General features: G+C 38.2%; 1 protein-coding gene across 1 annotated transcript in view; it reads left to right on the plus strand.

The window, feature by feature from the left end:
- ANKFN1 (ankyrin repeat and fibronectin type III domain containing 1) overlaps positions 1 to 19830 on the plus strand; it is a 62939-nt gene that overhangs the window by 12870 nt on the left and 30239 nt on the right. Inside the window, exons 4-6 of the mRNA XM_074889223.1 lie at positions 946 to 1059; positions 15293 to 15390; positions 16899 to 16989. Of these exons, the coding sequence (XP_074745324.1) occupies positions 946 to 1059; positions 15293 to 15390; positions 16899 to 16989 (303 nt within the window). The remainder of the gene's footprint in view (positions 1 to 945; positions 1060 to 15292; positions 15391 to 16898; positions 16990 to 19830) is intronic.

Here is a 19830-nt window from a genome sequence, read left to right on the forward strand (position 1 = left end):
CATCCATGTATAACATTTCATCAGTGCAGTCACAGATTGGGTCACTTTAAACAGTTGTGCAAGTGAGTCTGCACCCAAAGTAAATGTGAATTTGGGCCCATGGGAAGAAGTAAACAGGGCTGAATTGTTTCACGTGTAGATCTTTTAGCTGTATCCTATTCAATGAAATATAATCATTGCCATTAACATTTTTACAACCATCTTTAAATAAATGTACTTACAAATAATTTTCTCAAATTTATTGTATTCTAAGATTACTTCTTCAAGACAGATGTAGTGCTCCCCATATTAGTACTAAATACAGGAAATACAGCAGTAGTGTAAGTCAATATAATGATTTTTTAAATCAATCCCAGCAGTAAATTGTGACATTTTATGTTTGATTTCTGAACTGACTCTGATTGATATTCTGTGAATTAAGCTTTTTTTAAAAAAAAAAAAAAAAAAAAAAAGTTAGGCCTCAACTGACAACTGTATTTTGGAACTACTACACTGAAACATTTGTGGAATTTGCAATTTCTGAATCACAATAATGTAAAAACGTTTTCTGTTATTTGATAAATTTGAGTTTGTTAGTGAAACCATAAAGGTTTAATTAGCTCTTTGTGGTTTTGTCCTTTCTCCTCTCCTCCTACCCACCCCAAGAGATTTATAGGGGCTTTTCATTGACATAATTAGCATGAATCTGTTTTATTGGGTTACATATATGCAGGAAGATATTTTTAACCGAAAGGAGCCAAAAACCATGATAGAAACAAATGGTGTCTGCAGGATATTGTTAGCAGGGGCACTAATTAAAATGCTCAAAAGGCAGAGAACACAAACACCTACAACCCAAAGCTCACAATTGCAGGGTGATTTTCAGTGGGTTCTTTGAAGACTCAGAAACATTGTTTGAATAGGATTTGTTGTGCTGAAGAGCTGATGTTTTCTCTTCTCTCCCAGGAGCCCCTGAGGCGCCAACCAATGTCTGTCTCATGGTAACAAGCAGTACATCACTCACTGTCACCTTCCAAGAACCTCTGAGTGTCAACTCAGCTGTGGTGACCAAGTATAAAGGTACTGGATTTAGATATCTTTCATTTACCTTAACAATGTACAAAACTTTGAGGGCTAAGTGACAAAGGTATTTATCTACAAGAGCTTATATTACAATGTTAGTAATGTTTGAGTTTGTTTTCCCAGTTAATAGCTGTAGAAGTGGAATTTTCTTAAAAGATTCCCCAAAGACAAAATTTTTATTAAAAAAGAAAAATAAATTAACCAAAAGATTTCTCCATGAGTGCTTTGAAGAAGTTTGCTTGACTCACTGTGGTTAGGACATCGGCTCAATGACTGGGTTGAGATGAGCAGTTATAAAACACAAGCTAACTTTTGGTGCCTGTGGGCTTCTGAAACCATGTGTATCCTTGTAAATGCCAAACCCACACCATCATTCCTTAAAGGAATGCCTCTGGAAGCTGAAACTTTTGGCAGAGGCATCATACAGCCCAACTAATTAGCTATTCCAGGGCTGCCACATCATTCTTGGAAGAGCAATACGTTTGGGGTGGCACCAGTTAGTTGCAAAGTGGAATGAATAGGAAAATGCTTCCATCTGAATAGCGCTGTTGAATAGAAATGGTTTTAAAACAGAATTTCTGTTCCACAGAAAATTCCAACATTAAAAAAAAAAAAAGTTTTATTGAAGATTAGAACAAAAATGAGAAATTTTAAAATTTCCTGTTTAAAGGAACTTCCAGGTTTTCTAAAATGTTTGGAACAGTAAGTTCTTCAGTGTTAAGTGCAGCAATCCACAGCCTCCATCTTCCAGTGGGAGCCCGAGCCCTTCTAAGGTCAAGGAACTGAAAGCACTGTTCTGAAGATCTGAGGCCTTCTTCGCCCAGCCCAGGGGAGTCAAGGAGGGGGGACCCTGAAAGTCCTCTTAGTTATTTCCCACTATGTTTCTCTTAATGTTTCCTGTTGTGTTTGTTTCTTTGTATTAATAACTAAAACTCATTTGAGAGGTACTTGAACCTTGTGTTTCCATACATATAGCAAGAACCATAATGGCTGTGTTGTGGGGCAGTCTATTTCATGTTTCCATGTGTGGGTGTCACAGGGATTACTTCAACGGGGGAGATTCGGAAAGCCCCAGTCTATCAAGGGTCCAATAGCTCATGAAGCTCTTCTGACGGTGGGACATGCTGGTGCACAGGCTCCACGGGCAGCAAGCATAAGCACCCAAAGGACTGCATGAGTTTATTTTGGAAAAGGCAGATTCTCCCTTTCTTTCCTCCCCCTGCTTCTGGTCAGAGCTTCCAGTCATCACTGGCTATGCCCAATAAAAAAATTTTTTACAGCGCAAAAATAAAACCCAACCTCCCAGACATCGCTACAGCCATCAAAGTGATTCCATTCCTGATAGCCTCAGTAGAAGGGTAAATTACTGTATTACACCTAGTCAGCTGTGCAGTGCTGCAGGAAGTGTGATTTTCAAAAACATCAAAGCCCTTTAGAAGCCTAAATCTAATTTTCAGCAATGGGTTGGGTTGCCAGGAAACTAAATTTCATTTAAGGGCTTCCTACTGCCTGATTTACTTGTGAAAATGATACTTGGGCTCCTAAAACACTTAAGTTCTCTTGAAAATATCAGCCTGCTCTTTCTAATACACATATTTTAAACAACCTTGAAATATTGTCCACACTCTAACTATAATGATTGTTGATATTATCACAGTAAAGCAAATTCCCAAATAGAATTGGTTTTTAAAATAATTTTCTAAAGGTTGTAGTGTTTTTCTCTTCTGTATTCATTTGGGTTGAGTCTGTTTTGCACCATGTCACTTCTGTCTTCTTTTTGGTATTTAATTTAATTTAAAATTCAGAGAAATTTAATTCAACCTGACCTAACTTTCTAATCAGACTAGGTAGCATTGCCGTTGTATTTTGAATTACCCTCATTGGTGATCATTTTATGCTTTATCAAGTTGACAGTTAGTTTTGCCACAATGTTCTTTTTAAATCCCTTATCCCAGGAGGCTTGCATATTTATGGTTAGATAAAAAGAAAGATCATTAATAGCTCCTTTTGGTGACTTTCGGGAATTAATTAAGCACTGGTTGTAGAATTGTTTATTACATTATGGAGTGAGATTCTTTGTGCTAGTTTGAGGGGTCATAAAATGAACCTTTCAAATGATCACTTGCAAGAATGATTAGAACCAGCTAGCAATTACTAGCCCTGAAAAGAGAGCTTGATAACATTGTGTGAGGATCTTTTCAGTCAGATATATGTAAACCTCCTATGCAGAAAACCATCTAAGCGTTTTGCTAATTCCTGGACAAAAATAAACTGTTAGGGTTTTTATTCCCTCAATACTTTACCATTTCTTTTTCTAAGCAAATTAAAATCCAGGAGCATTTGCAGCAGTGTTTAGGGAATACCTGCTCATTAACAGAAGCTAATAATGTTCTTTTCTCCAGACCTGAATTATAGGGGATAAAAACTGACATCAGTTTAGTTTAGTTCCCTAAAAACAGTGAGAACCTGCCAACTCCTTTTTTCTGTGTTTTTTTTTTTAAAAAAAAAAAACGTATTTTTTCCAAAGCTTTATTTGCCCAAATGTCATTTAGAAACTGGGCTTGGAACATTATCTGTCTGCTGTTTTCCTGTGTGATCTTTTCCCTTGTTAGCTGTATAACTTACAAATAATAATACAGGAGAATAATACTTTGCACTCACTCTCTAACCACTAAAACCATCTCACTTCATTAGGAGATTTAATTTTAACCACACACGGTGAATGGGTATTGACTTTGGTGTCCCAGCTGGATGGCAGTTCAGTGACTGCATTCTGTTGAGCCATTTCTTTAAGGAGCCAGAGTATTCTTTACTTCCTCTCCTGGATTGTTGTTTAATGTTGCAGGCACCATCCTAATGGCTCCCTTCAGTTTCCCTCCAGAGAAGGCTACAGCGTGGTGGTGGCTGACATGAAATGATTCCTATGTATATTGTAACTTAGTAAAGTGTTTTGAGGCTGGAAGCAGACAGGCATGACATAAATCAATAACAATAGTAATAATCTGCTCCATGCTAGAAGAAAGATTCAAAGCCAGAGATACCTCACCCCAGCCAGTTTTAGGAAGGATGTGAAGCATCACTGTAATATTGAGAAGAAAACCCCCTGCCCTTGGCTAATCATGCCCTAAAGTCAAACTTCACATCCATCCTGGAAGTACTTAAGACCTGCTTTAGTTTTACATCTTTGAAAACACAATCACTACGTTCCACACTAACATACAAAATAACTTGCCACAGTTTGAAGCTGGGGTGGACCTTCTGTTTACAGTGTCATATTGTTACTGCATGATGTAATATTATCCTAGAGCTACACTACTGTAGCTATCTGAATGCAAAAAATCCCAGCAGCAACATAATCCAGATAGGTACCACCTGACTCCTAGAAGCAGTCCCAATACAGCCAAGTGCTAAATGCTTGTGGGGCTTTTAAGAACTGTTGTCCTTCACTAATTAGCCTTTCTAGGGTTCACATGTTCCACACAAGACACACACATTAAGAAAGCATGGTTTTTTAAAGAACAAAATTATAAGTAATGGTAAGTAGTTTTGTTGCACTTGTTTTCAGTGCATTTTAAACCTGATTATTATTCTGATTTGATGGTGAATGAGTACAGATAAACCTCCTCTTATTGCATATTTTTTTTTTCATCCATTTCCCATCAGAAGTAGTCAAAATAATACTTGTGATCCCAAATTATAGGATAAGGAAGGAAAATGGACAAAGTGCTGATCATTACATACTGGAAAGGATCACTATGCAATGGAAAATCTCTGTTTATATCTCATTTACAATTTTTAAACAAACATCTATATTCCCTTTTGGAGAAAAAATGAAACAGCTTGTATAACCAAAGTTAAGCTAATTTATTTAAGAGCCTGGAACTATTTATGTTTGAAGAGAGAGGAAGAAAGGAAAAAAATCTGAGCCATGTTTGATGTAGCAAACAGAGCTGATCTTCCCTCTGTTTGGATGTAGCTGTGGTTGTGGATGCCAAGTTATTTTCCAGATAGTGATACCAAGCTGTCCAGGCCACTTTAGCCCTTGTTACCTTTTCGTTTAGTTTGTTATTTTAGCAGAATATTTCATGGTTTTTGGGACTGCCCAGCTGCCTTCTAGGATTTCTGTTGGATGGAGAGAAGATTTTTTAATTTTCTATGTCAGTGTAGCTCTTAAAAAAAAAAAAAAAAGTCAGTTTAGATCAGGAAAGAAGAAGTTATGTCTTGCTTAAATTTTGACAAAAAGTTGCTCCCTGCCTCCCTTCTTCCAAGTCAATTTGTTGTTCATTTCAGACTTTTTTACATGAGAATAATTTAAATTGTCTTTAAATCAGTGGTTCAGTCCTAGCTAGATATGCAGTAGCCACAGTGTGTTGCTATCTCAAGGCTGCATGGGATGGGTTAGTTACAGGCAAGTACCCTTTGGTGTTATCATTGCAAGACTCAACTAAAGGATGAACAGAGCTGCCTTTTCATTAAAGGTCAGCACCTGAGATCATGGGATGAGGAAACCTGCCAGGTTGGGCCTGTATGAGATATGTTCTGCAGCTCAAAAAAAATCTGTATGTGAGATTTTCAGTTGATATCTCACTGTTTCAATGGGAATTTTTCATTGAAAATTTCAGTGTGAAAAACCTCAAAGTTTTTACAAAACCTGTCTAGAAACTTTGTGTGATTCTACATGTTTTACTCTCAGGAGTAATCCTTTCACAACCAAATAATCATCGTCTTGCATAGGCTTCTGCTTGTCCCTGTGAGCACGTACAAACAGCATATACCGTATGTTTTGTAATTATGCATTTGATTTGTCTATCAATAGTTGAATTACCATGTTTGATCAAGTTTGGAGTTGTTCCATAGCAGGCTTCCTGCAGTAATCCTTTCAGTACTGTACAGTGGTTTTGACTCCAGACAGATTTGGCTAGTCTAATAGGTAGAGCTTACACAGAGACCTAAGTACATATATATGTATGACATCTCCAGCTTTTTTTCCCGCTTTGGTGGCAACTAACTGTTCACATATCAGAGTAGAACACAGCAAGCCTGTGCTTGCTTTGATTTCTAGAAGAACCCTGGTTATGGAAATGGATGCTTGTAGAAGTGAATCTTGGGTATGAAAATGTGATGCCTTAATATTAATACCTATGCATATTTCTAAAGTAGGAGCTATGTCACTGCTTGATCCTGTTCCAGTCTATAGTGGAATTAAGTAGCATTCTGCATTCAACTTGATCTTGAAACCCTTTTCAATTATTCAAAGTTTCTTTGTATATTTTGAAACTCATTCTTTCTTTCCTCAAAACAGTTCTTACTCCATAAAAAGGAAAGAGAATACATTTCTTTGTAAGACATTTGAATTTATCCTGCTGAATAGGTGTGGTCTGATATTTTTTACAGTAGTTCATTTATGGCATTTTATTAGGTCTCCTGGGCACTTTATTTGCACATTACATTTTGGTAGCTAACAGGACTGTGCAATTTGACTTCTATTTTTATGCCTAGCAAGTACAGAAATGTATAAATGTTAAAACAAACCTTTCTATTTCTAGCTCCTGTCAATGTCTGTAGTATGTGTTGGACTTAACATAAAATTTAAGAACCTCTATTTTTTGAGTTTGCTATGTATTTAAAACCACCTTTGAACATGGATCACATATTAAGTGATGATGCAATTAACTAATGTAGTTGATCAGACACACCAGTTACTCAATTCAGTCATTCTTTCCTCCTGCTTTGTGTTTTATAAGGATTCTGAACAGCAGCTCAAGAGAAGCTTGAGAAAACCCAGACATACAGGCTCTGGTTTTGTCTGCCTTTGTTGTCTAAGAAAAAAGACTCATATCATGATGCTGCTGAATCTTAGACATTGCCTTACCTTTTACCTTTGTTTTGACTTACCAACATTAATAAGTGTTTTTAAAAATTATTTGAGTGTGGCTAAGCATTACAGCTTTCATTTCATAGGTACTGCATAGAAAAGGTGAATTTCTTATAATTAGTGGCAGGACTGGAACTCAAGACCTTCAGATTTCGTCTTGAAGGAGGTTTCTGATTTAGCAGATCTTTTGATTCATGGGTGTGGGAATGCTTCCTCACTGGAGACTTAAAACCAGAATGTCTTCAAAAGGATTGTGGCAAAGTTTCTCTGTTCAACACTTTGTCTGAAGTCTTCTCTGGTCCATCATGGACTTTTTTTGGGCCATTTACAAGCATAAAGGGTCTAAAACATAGCCAGTTTGCCTTTCCAACCAAAACCTGATACTGTTCTAGTAATTAGATCTGACCCACAGAAATGATAAATGAATGTTAATTTGGAATCAGGCCTTTGGATCTGCTTCAAGCTCCTACCTCATGTATTGAGCATAAATTGCAGGGTTTAGTTTTCATGCATGAGTGCCCAATTAGTTCACGCATGAACAGCCAATCAATTTATGCATGAGCACCCAATCAGCTCATGCATGAGCACCCATTTAATTTACTAATGAACACCCAGCTGGTTCACACATGAGCAGCCTATGAACTCATGTCTGAGCACCCAATGAGTTCACACATGAGCACCGGCTTAGCTCACACCCTGGTATTGTGTTGGGCATATATGGCAGATTTCAGTAGCCAGGGGCTACAGGTGTGGGAGGAGGTCAGGAGATGCCAGGTGCTGGTCACAACTGGCCCACCCAGCTCTAAATGTGATGGAAAACCCCATTGCTGAGTGTAACCTCATGGTGGAGACAAGGGAAGTTGGCAGTAGGAAAGGTGGGGGATAGGTGTTTGACTTGAGTTGAGCCTGGAAAAGGTGGTAGAAAGATGTTCACTTAAATTTTTGTTCAATTGTATATGTTTTCTTTCTTCTCACTCTGAATGAGTGATTAGAAGTTTGTGTTAATTGGCAATAAATTAAATTAAATAAAAATTTCCCAAATCAAGACCGTTTTGCCTGCAATACCTGGCTGCAGTGCTAGGGAAAGGTGAAAGCTCTTTAAGCTACTGTAGGGATTAGTTTATAAAGAAAGAAAAGCCTTAAATATAATTAATTAACATCTATGCAGCTAAATCCCTCTTTAAAAATATATTACAGGAGAACCAAAGGAAAAGCAGTGGAATCCCATTAAACAGAATACTTGATTTAGCGTTTGTGTATTTACTTTCTTTGTTAACAGCGCTGTGCAGCGTTCTGGTTTGTCTCGTACATTGCGATAGATTACTTTTTTGTTTGCATTTTCCCAACTGCTCATTATTAATTAGATGTTCATGTATTATGTTTTGGGAAGAAGCTGAGCCTAACCTATGCATGCTTCACACAAATGAGTAGTCCTTACTTTCATAAGCTTCCCCACCAGCTTTGGTTACACAGGTTACATGAGTAAAACATACACTGGGAGTGGAAATCTGCAGAATTGGAGCCAAGCCTGTTATACCTTTCTAGGATGTGAAGCCTTTGCGTAAGAACCCCATTTATTCTCCAATCCCTTTTCACAGTTCTAACATGTATTTTCTCCCACTTTTCTTTCCACAACCAGAATGGGATATGTTTGTCACTGCAGGGCTGAGACACAAATCTTGGCTGTTATTATAATCCATTGTAGCTTTTTAACCACTGGCCCACATTGGAAGGCAACATGCACTCACATGGCACATTTTCTTAGTTATTTATAAAATGTTAGTAAGAAATGTCATTTTCATGAACAGAAAGGAAAAAAGTTCCTTCTTGTACTGGAATGGCTGACCTTACTACAAACTGATAAAGAATTGTAAATACTTAGAAAATGCTAATTAAATACTTGAGAAAAAACAGTCAATAACCTTTTTATTTTCTCTTGGTGAGAATTTTATTACAATGCAATAAAAATAGTATCTTATAAATCATTTATATAATATAGATTTGCTATAATATGAAATAGTGAAACCATGATCAAGCAAAGATGTGTCTTTGGCACCCAGCCTGCTGTCATAATGCTTCCCATAAGCATCAAGACATAAAATAAGAGTATTCTGGCCTGGGTCAAAGGAACATCCAGAAACAGGGCCATGAGAAAGGTTATTTAACATCATCAGTTATTATTAGCAGGCATAACAGGTAAAGGAGCCCACAGCTGTTTGGGAAGAAGCTTTACTGCAAATAAAGTATTTGATTATTAAAAAAATTCTCTGAAACAAGTATCATGAAGATTTATAGGCAGGGAAGTTTCAAATGAAGATGTGCTCTCTAGGAAGTGTCTAGGAACGTTCTTCTTGGTACTGTTCTGACTGTTTTCCGATGAGAGGCCTTTAAATCCACGCATAGCTCTTTCACACTAAAACACAGCAGTGCTTTATTTACTTCAGGTGGACACAGTGCTGTTTGTTTGCATCTTTTTCATTCCTCTTCAGCCTTATTGATGTTTCTACTGACCCAGTGCAAAGAGCCTTGAATAAGCTTACAAATAAATGGAATAGTAGATAAGATCCAAAATAATGAACACTAGCATTTAGAGCAGTTAGGAGCTCAGGTTTTAATTTAAGTAGTACCTAGAGATCCTAGTACCAGGCCATGACTACACTGTTACAACTTCTGTGTCTGCTCAGCAATATGTCTAAATCCCTTAGGCATTGTAGTAAATCCAAGTTAGAGTCCCTAAACAAGCAAACAAATGAAAAGTTCACCTGTCCCTTTTGTGGCTCGTATCATATTGTCCCTGTCTACAATCTTATTGAGCAGAATGCAACCAATTCCAGACTTTCTAAGTTAGTGTGCATTTATGGATGGATCATACCCTTCAGCAAAAAAAATCCATGGGAACAAACATAACCTCCTCAATGCCAAACATTTGGTTTTTTCCTAATGGAAGCACTATGCTGGGACCTCCGTCAGTACTCCCTACAGCTGGTATGACTTGTCTTTATCATTCTTCGGAAAATTTCTAAATGTGAGGGAAGCATGAACAGAGCCTGAACCCAAATCTGCAAAACTGGGTTCCTTTCTTAATTCAGGAGGAGCTGACCAAATAATGCAAACTATGTTCTCCATCTGAGCTGGTGATGCTGTATCCACCAACAAACTGATTCCTGCTTTTCACTAGTTTTCAATTCTCTTTACTTTTTTTATACTTCTAAATATTTGTTTAGGTACTTTCATCCTGATTTTATTCACACAAACAGCAGTGTTCAATATCCTTAAATCAAGCTGCTAAGATATTATGAGTGTAAATTATTAAAATTATTTCGTAAAGATCAGCAGGCAGAAGATGGTGTGACGTGGTTTCTGGTGTTAGTGCTCTCTTTCAGTTCTACATTTCAAAGGAAGCTGTTGAACAATGCAATTATTGGTTTGGAGGCCCTTGGAAACACAAGCTAAGCTCTCGGTGTCCTTCAGCCTAGGGGCCTGGACATGGGAAGGAAGGGAAGGAGAGAGAATCCTTGCTGCTTAAGTCTGGGTTAAAAGCCATAGTGGCATAATGCTTTGCCCAAGGTCACAGCAAGTCAGTAGCAAATACGAGAATAAAACCCAGAATCCCAGCTCAGTACACTGTTCTGTAGACCCCATCAACTTAACAAGGTAGCTCATGTCCCTCGGTCTAATTAATCTACTCAGCAATTCAGTGAGTAATTTAAGTGCAAGCAAAAACAAATGCCAAGAGAAGTGACAAATTCTACTGTGGCTCAGGCTATTTACCTAACTCAGGAGAAGGTTCTTTCCCGAATGAATCTACAATAGGGTCAGGAGGTGTTTTGTGCCTTCACTTTGTCTCTTGTCTGTCTGCTGTCCATCCCTCTGATAAACTGTTTAAGGCATGCTCAGTATAACAGAAAGATAGCGAGTGCAAAAGAAACAGGTGAAAATAAACTTCTCCCTTTATTTTAAAGTGCATGAATTGGGTATTAAAAAAAAAAACCAAACCTTGGCCACAAGTAAGTTACATAACTTAAGCCAGTCTAAAATTATGTGCCAGCAATTTACATGAGTTTTATGTAACTGTTTATACTGCTGTTTATTTAAAAATTACTACTTATCTTGGCGACCGCAGCAACACATCGTGCATTTGCTAGCTCTGGAATACAGGGCACCTTCATTAAAACACATAGTCACCAATATATTAAACACACAAAAAACCCCTGCTCTGACATAACGTGAAGTGTCAGATGGAAAGCCGCAACAGCAAAGACATTCAGCGTTCACGACAAAGCAGCCCTTTGGCGTGTTCAGAACAGGACTGGAACATGCTCCATCCTTAATTCACCCAACAGCTTTCAGGTCCTTTACAGCACAGTTGGTACAGTCTACAAGACCAGCTCTTGTTCCTGGGCTCTTATAAAGGACCCTCTTCATCTTCAGGTTTTATACTTGAGCATTTTTATATTCAGCTTTTAAGGTGCTGAGGTTAGCTAGCCTTTTGTTCTTTCTTAAAGTCCCAAGTACTTTAGAGTTCCACAAATGGCTGATATTTTTTGTTTGCTATCAGAGCAGTCTGTCCCAGCACCCTCTCTCAGTAAGTAGGCAAAGATTTAGCAAAATCTTCATGAGGGGTTGCTCATGCACAAAGTTGCATAATTTTTAGATCCGGGTTAATCACAAGGATAAGACCATGGATGTGTAGCTTTGTACTGGTACCAGAAAGAGCTATATATATCCTACATAGCCAGAAAGTGGGAGCAACACTGGCCTAATAAATGTAATATAGGTCATAGGAGTTTGTCCTTTGTTGTTTGGGGGCCTTCTGAGTGAACAAGATGCTCTACCTCTCCTTGTCTTCATTTTCTCATCCATAAAATAGGAACACTGGTATTCACATCCTTCTAGAGGTTTAAAACCCAACGAATGAGTATAACAGAATATTTAGATGACTATTATGGTCATCTAAGGAAAAGCTGGCAATGTGTAACAGGAGATATAAACTTAAGTGATAAATGACTTAAGTTCATTTGCATTTCTTTAAAACTATATCATGTCATCCTCTTCTCACTTGAATCAGTAAAATCATGGGGAAAAAAAGTTTAAGATCAAAAGTCAGCAACAAATTCCAAAATTTGTTATGTGTTTCTTTATGACGGATATCATGAGTCAGAGAATGACATTCTGTCAAAAATAGCAATGCTTCAGTGTATCCTGTTGATATGTTTTCAGTACTGCTTTGAAACAAGGGGAAAAAGAAGGCATTATTCCAACACAGCTGTTCAAAAAATATTTATTTTTCAGTTAATGGAAATTTTTATTGAAATGGGGGGGCAGGGTTTTTTCCAAATGTGAGGTTTTTAAATGCATATATATGAAAATTGAATTTTGAGTAACTTTGTATACACCATGATGCTAGGTAAATGTCCTTTAAAAGAGTGGTTCTCAATCATAATGATTACCTTAACCTGATCCACAAGCTAATATCATATTCCTATGTTTTCAACTTTTCAGTGACCACAGGGTAAGCTAAAAAAAAAAAGTGTAAAATGCTGGCATTACTTGGCTGTATAATGAGAAGCACAGCTGAGCCTCGGCCTAGCAGCAAGTGCAGACTCGGCTGGTTGAGGGGATCAGAGGGGTTCACAGTCCTCCTCAGTACCTTGTGAAAAGACTAGTGGACTCGGTCACTCTCTCTAGTGAGTAGTTGTCCTTCAAGGGACTGGGAGATCACAGTGTCACCCAGCAAGTGGATGAGGCCTGCACATGGGGTTTCACTAACATGTGTTGGGGGCAACAGTTTGCCGTAGAACATCAGAGCAAAGCTGTGGTTTATTATTTCAAAACCCACTTCCTCGGCTGTTCCTGAGATGGCTTTAAAAACTTTTCTCCCCTTGGTAACTCAGCTTCTTTCTCTGAACTCAGTGGTCCTTGATTATTCCTGAGAACAAACTGCCATGAAGTTGCTAGTCATAATACTAGTATCATGATGTTCCTGCTGTACACATGCTTGCAAATATGTAGGATTGCAATCCTGTTTAGATTAAGACAGTTAATTCCTCTTCAGGCAGTGTGTTAAGATCTCTAAATATTAGGAGCACTTTTCTAAATGCCAGAATACAAGTGGAAGGGTTAAGAAGGAGACCCACATCAAGAATAGGGCTGCAATGTTTATTTGTGTAAGCTACCCAAATTTAAATATGCCTCTTGAACTACCAGTTTATGTTTGGGCGGTCTCCAGTCCATAGAACAGCTCAGTTTAGGAATTTGGGAAGCTCAAAAACAGCTTAAAGCCGCTTATTTCACCCTTGGTTTTTGTTTTGTGCTGCCTGAAGTGCAACCTTACCACTGCCCCTCATGCTGAGAAGCACAGTCAGACATGCCTGGGAATTTCAATGAAGACAGGATTTGTTGGCAGAATCTGTCTTGAGTGACACCAGCTTGCTTAACATGAATCTCTGAAAAGAAAAACGGTATCTGAAGTAACTGCAAGCTGTTGATAACCTGTTCAGCAGTTCAAACAGGGTTTCTACAATCTATCCTTCTGGAAAACAGATGCATCTAAGTTTGCAGCGTGTATACAACATCCTCAATGATTTAATACAGTGGAGTTATAAACCCTGAAAATCATGGTTTACAATGGAAACTCTGACAGGCCATCAAGTTCAATGGTACTTGTAAGTATTCCTATAATTAAGTTGTCAACAAAAACCTACAACACAGTACCATAACAGTCTCTACATTTTCATACTAATGTACAGAGATAGCTTCCTCTAAAGGTGGCAGTAATTAGGTATTTAAAACCTATGAAAAACTAGAAAAATATACACTGAAAAAGTTCAAAGACAATAACAAAAGTGATATCCTTTTCATTGCAGCAAATACAAAAATGTTGCAGAACATGCTGTGCATTCACACACTGCAATCACAGAAAAGGAGCAATTAGGAGAGAAAGGAAAAATGAATTGTGCTATTGATACTTGGCTATTTTAGAAAAATGTGTTGGCAGTTAAATGTTGTATGTGCTGAGCAAAAAATTCTGTAAAGCCTTTTTCTTTTAATGTGAACATACCGGTATGACACAGCCAGAAGATGAAAATTCCACATGCTGAAATTAAAATACCTATATTCTCTGATCTATTCTAAATTACTGACTCTAGTACTAATAAATATGCAAATATTTTGTGAATTTTAAAGGGGAAGCTTTGGGTTGAATTCTGTACCTTGGTATAAATCCACAAAATTGATGGGATTCTCCCATGTCTACAGTAGAATAATTTAAGAGATTATTTTCACTATGCTTTTGATAGGTTTTCCTGGAAGTTTGAAGGTACAAGTTACTAAATCCCAGAGGTATGACTCCGGGATTAATCTCTAATCATGGTCTCTGTCATTAATAAAATATAATTTAAGAAAAAGAGCTTGTTTTCCTACCTGCAGCCATCAGTTCCCCACTTGTATATATTCTTTTTTTTAAAATCATCTAGTAGTTTTTCATGGTCTGTTTGATACTACTTTACATGCATATTAATTTTTGCAAGCACTAAGAAAGAGTACTGACAGCAGGACTACTAATTTCATAACCCCTTAAGGAGGAATATGAGTCGTCCGTACAAGCTGATGGGAGCGCTTCAGTGAAGGTTCCCATTGTAATTTAGGCTGCAGGGTGGGTTGGGAGGGATGTGTCAGCCCAGCGCCACTTAATTCACTTCAAAAGTGGATACAACTCAGTAGGTCCTTGTGGAGCTCTGTAGTTTCAGTGACCGCAGCAGCATCTGGCTTGGGCAAGAGAGCCAGAACCCACTGAAACCAATGAAGAGACTCTAGTGGGTGTCAGATCTAGTGCGAGGAGGGTATTTCTATACAAATTAGCCAAGGCTAGATGATGAGAGTTTTGTGGACCTGTGGAGCCAAAAGGACTCTCTGCCCATGCTTACCTATGCAGATCCAATTGCAAAACAATACTTTTTGTAGGTTTGGATGTATGAACTGCCAAATTGCATTAGCAGGTCCAAATCCTCTACCTACTCTTTTCCACTACTTTGCTTTCTTTAAAAGGAAATTGTTTAAATGAAGGTAAATGTTGACTGAATGTAATTTGGATTGCAGTGTATTTTTAAGCATTCTTTCCTGAAAAGCTTTTGAGCAATATTTTGCTTTTCTCTCTGATACACAGACATATAATTCAATTATTGTGTGAGGTTTTGCTAAACATTATTGTTAAACATAACTTTTAGTATCCACATGGAAAGGGAAACTGCTAGGAAACTGCTAGGAGAAAAGTTAACCTCTGAGTGATTCAAGTACTTTGATTTCTTTGCTTGGACTGGTATCTGATTTTATTTTCTCCTGCTATTTGTTTCCTAGTGGAATGGAGCTCTTCAGAAGACTTTTCTCCTTTGGTTGGTGAAATAATTATGGATAATCTTCAGTCTTTGAGGTGCACGATCACAGGTCTCAGAACGGTAAGTGCCAAATGACTCATTTAGATCTTGATGCCCCCTGCTGCCCCAGTGATACAAAGACACTGAGAATTTGCATCCATGCCTGTTGATAATAAGTGTAAAGTGCCTTTCTTCTAGCAACAAGTTCCAGTCATTAAGCGTCATATGTCTGGTATCCATAATCTGAAAGTCACAGAGGAATAGACAGACAGCATGAACTGTTTTATAAGTTGTCATGCTTAGGGGAGATCAGAAAGGACTGGAGTGAAAGCTGCTGTTTTCTGGATCAGAGGATAATCTTAGTGCTGATCAAAGGCTCATGAAAGATGTAGTCCTGACTCTGATGACCAATAGCTAAAATAACAGTTCTTCCTCTTCTACTTCTTCCAGGAACACACACATTGATGGCAATCATTTTCATTTTTGTTATTTATTTTTGTATAAATATTTTACACTGATAAGAACTGGGTCAGCAATGGGGAAAATTGGTCAATATCCATAAGGATTCTTAAGCAGAATAATTTTGACCGTGTGTCTGAAAGTCTTTTTCCTATAGGTTGTTCAGGACTATTTGTGCAAGCAAATTTTGATTCACAAAATACTTGCTGAAAATAAAGCTTGTCCAAAATACAACTATTTCCCCTGGAATCATCATGAGAGGGGCCCAATCCATCATCCACTGAGCTGGAGCCTTTCCACTGAATTCACTGCACACTGAATCAGGCCTACAAAGTTATAGCAGGCAGAAGTATGCATGTGACCCTTGGACAGTGCCCCAAAAGATGGGCTCTCAAAATGAATTAACTTTAAAGAGTAAGCAATGGGCTCAATATAAAACCCTCTACATAGAATAGAAAAAATACTGGGTTTTTCTAGCCTGTTATTTGAAGAAATCTTTGATTTGAAGCACACTGTCTTCCAGGGAGCTGAGCCACAGTATGTATTTACTCTGTTTCTCATTTTCTAACAGAAAAACAGAATAACTGTTCTTAAGTTAAAATCAAGCAAGCTTGCACAGTCATTTCCATAGGCACATATTAAGAACAGTTCTTACTGTGTGTTTGTCTATACTCTCCAAAGTATATAACATATAAAGTTAGACTTTCCAAAGTGCTCTCTATCAGCCTAGATTTATTCATCAAAATCTGTGATAAAGGTCCAACTGATTTCAGTCGCAGACAAACTAAGCTTCTTTCATCACTGTACTGGCAGGGAGACTGTTAAATATGACAGGAAAAAGGGGAGTCCCTATTCCCGAAGTCTGATTGTAAGAGTTCACAGGGTTTGGCTTTGGTAGAAGAGATCGTGGTTTGTCAGATGGAATTGGTGTGTTCTGTAAAACCTCAGCAGACCACCTGTCCCAAAATCTTGGTACTATGTGTCAATTTGTTATGGTGCATCAGTTGATGCCAATGGAATCTATTTCATTTTTTCAAAGAAATCATCTTTGGGAGTGACTGCTTTCCAGTTATTACAGCCAGGATTTTGAGTCAAGTGATAGTTTTGACTCCAGTTGTTTCCATTTGCAGGGCCAGAGGTATTATGTTCATGTTTCAGCATACAACATGAGAGGATGGGGACCTCCACGCAAATCTACTCCTGAATATGCCTCTCCTTCAAGTAGGTTGAGTTTGTCTACCCTCCTAATTTGATTAGTGATGTTGCTTTGTAAGAATTTCTCCCTCTTCAGAGAACAGAAAAAGAGAAATATTCTGGAGTTCATGATTTAATTGCCATGTCATCTAGGAGTGAAATAAATAAATAAAACTCCTTCCACCCCTCAAAAATAAACAAAACAATCATATATGTATAATTATTTGTCTTATCTTTTATCCTTCTCCAGTCTGTTGACAGAACGTTGTCATCTAGTCACTAACACTTAAGAAAAATTTGAAATATTTTGGCCTTCATTTCTCTTAATAGAGTTCTGCTGTATGAACCTCATTTGTCAGTACATGAATGGATCAAAACCTGAATCTGAACTGATAGAATCAAAACACTTACATGTATCATATGTAGTTTTGTATTCTGCCTTGTAGCAGATGTAGATTCCTTTTAGTGGACCATTCTTATAGCACCCTGTATGTAAAATACTCTAGTGTGGACATGCATGTTGATAAGATCCAGCCCGTAAGCACTAAAATGTTCCTGACATGTCCAAAACCCTTCCTTCCTTTTCAAACCTATGACAGGTTTTCCCAGACTCCATTAGAACTATGATTTTTCATCTGTAATTTTTAATCTATTATAATCACATTGTATTGTTAGTTGCTTTGCCAGATTTAATGTTCACTGCCAAACCGGCTCAGCATATCACAGCTTCTTTTATATTGATTAATGCAGTAAAGAGGGACTTTTCATTTTATTGCATTAGCACTTGTTTTTATTAGGCTAATGTAACAATTTAATAACCTTGCATCCTAGTGTGAGAAAATAAAGCAAGCTGTACCTACTCTCAGTAGCCATAATGGAGAGGGTTGAATAAAGGAGGCTCTTGCAGTACTATTGTCCCATTTTGCTTCAATTTTGCTCTTGTTTACCCCAGAGCAAAACCAGAACTAAGGTAAAGAAATATTCTGTTTGAGAACAAAAATGTGCTACAATCATGGGACAAAATTCTACTCTTGGCTATGTGGATACCTCACTACTACCGAGTTGTTTTGAATAACTTATTATCATGCAGCTACCTTGACTATAGCCAGGTAGAACTACACAGGATTTGGCCCCAAAAACCAAAAATTTACATCAGCTGATAGACTCTTTTACAGTAGCTGCTAGTTATTCAGCTAAATATCCCCAAAGAATGGGGCACTCCTGGCAAGATAGGTGGCATTTAAGACTGTAGCTTTGTATGATATGAACTTTTGCTTTGACCATATTGCATCGTCTTCCCTGTGTATTTCTTGTCCACTATTATTAACCTTCTAAAATCTGACAATATGTGCCAGTTCCAAAGCTTTGGGATGTAAGGGAAGTTTTCCTGCAGATTTCACTGGATCAACACAAAAACTATGCAGAGAATTAAGTTCATTTCCCATGTTTAGTGTCTCAGGGATTCTGGGCTTTAAAGTAGCAGAAAGTCCTCGACTTGCTGGCATTAGGGCCGTGTTGTCATGTGCAGCTGCTCAGAGCCCAGTGAGGTCCCTGCTTCCCCCAGGGAGAGCAGTGCCATCCACGGGAGCACTACTGAAGTGCCTGGGACAATCACTGCGGGGTGTCTCTCTGAAAGGCAGCCAAGGTAACAAAAGGAGTCTTTTGGATTTCCCTGTAGGACAGCAGGAGCATCACTTGATATATATGGGATTTTTTGTGAGTTTATGGCAAAGAGAACTGTTTCTTCATGGCTACATATGTGTTTTCTTTGTTGATGAACACAGAAGCATTAGGCAGACTCAGCTCACTGTATATAGATACCTGGCAAGATTGTGGTATTTTCATTAAGTGACACATGCTTAAGCTTTTCAGCAAGTGAGACCACCAGAGCCTAAATGTAAATTATTTCATTAAGTAATACTAACATCAGAATTTTAGCTTGAGAAACAAGATGTTGTCTATCACTGCAATTACTGGGGGCAGAACTTCTTTATCCATGTGACTGCCTTCACCACTGATTTTGAAAACTAGCAGATTTGTGCTTGGCAAGAAGGCAGCAACCTGAAATTACACCAGTGTTGCATAACAAAATATGGCCCTAAGCTAAAAATTAAATGTGAATACATTAATACTCTACAAAGTTGTCTGTAACGGCAGCCAGAAGAACATGCAAGGGAAATGAAAGCTTCAGGGCTTAATCCTGATCCATTCCAATCCCAGAGCATTAAAGGTTAGTGACATCCTTGGAGATGCATCCATGTAGCATGGCAGTGAATGCTTGCCACTGTCCTCCTGCTTCCCCCACGTACACAGTAGCAGCCTGGAAAGTGGCCTGTGTTGTGAAGCTGGTCTGTGAAATCATAGTAGGCAGTAACATTTCTAGGCTTATTCATTAGCGTGTGAGTGATGGACGATGAGGGAAGCTGGTCTAATTTCCATGTCATTTTTAAGGTAGTCAGCAGTCTGGAGGCTCAAAAAGTTTGGAAACCACTGGAATAGAGAAATCATGAGGTTGTTCGAAACTCTACCAGTTTGATGACACCAAAGCACTTTGAAATTGGTGAGTTCCAGTTGGTTCCTCTTGGCTGCTCACAGGAGACCTAAAAACTGGCCTCCCCACACAGAGCTATAAATGCAGCTGGCCCTTGATCTCTGCAGTAGCGTAGGACATGCAGGATAGCCACTCTGCAGCTGTTACAACTGCCCACAGGCTATCAGGATAGCAAATGTCTTCTCTTTCCACCCTTTCATGGGGCTTACTCTAGCTGCTATACTAAATGGCAGCAAATACATATTTATATCCCTGGCATAGTGAGCCCATTGGAAGGAATGCTTGACTCCAAATTTGCACTAGAAACTAGATCTGTA

The sequence above is a fragment of the Strix uralensis genome, chromosome 19 (assembly GCF_047716275.1).
Source record: "Strix uralensis isolate ZFMK-TIS-50842 chromosome 19, bStrUra1, whole genome shotgun sequence".
NCBI lineage: Eukaryota > Metazoa > Chordata > Aves > Strigiformes > Strigidae > Strix > Strix uralensis.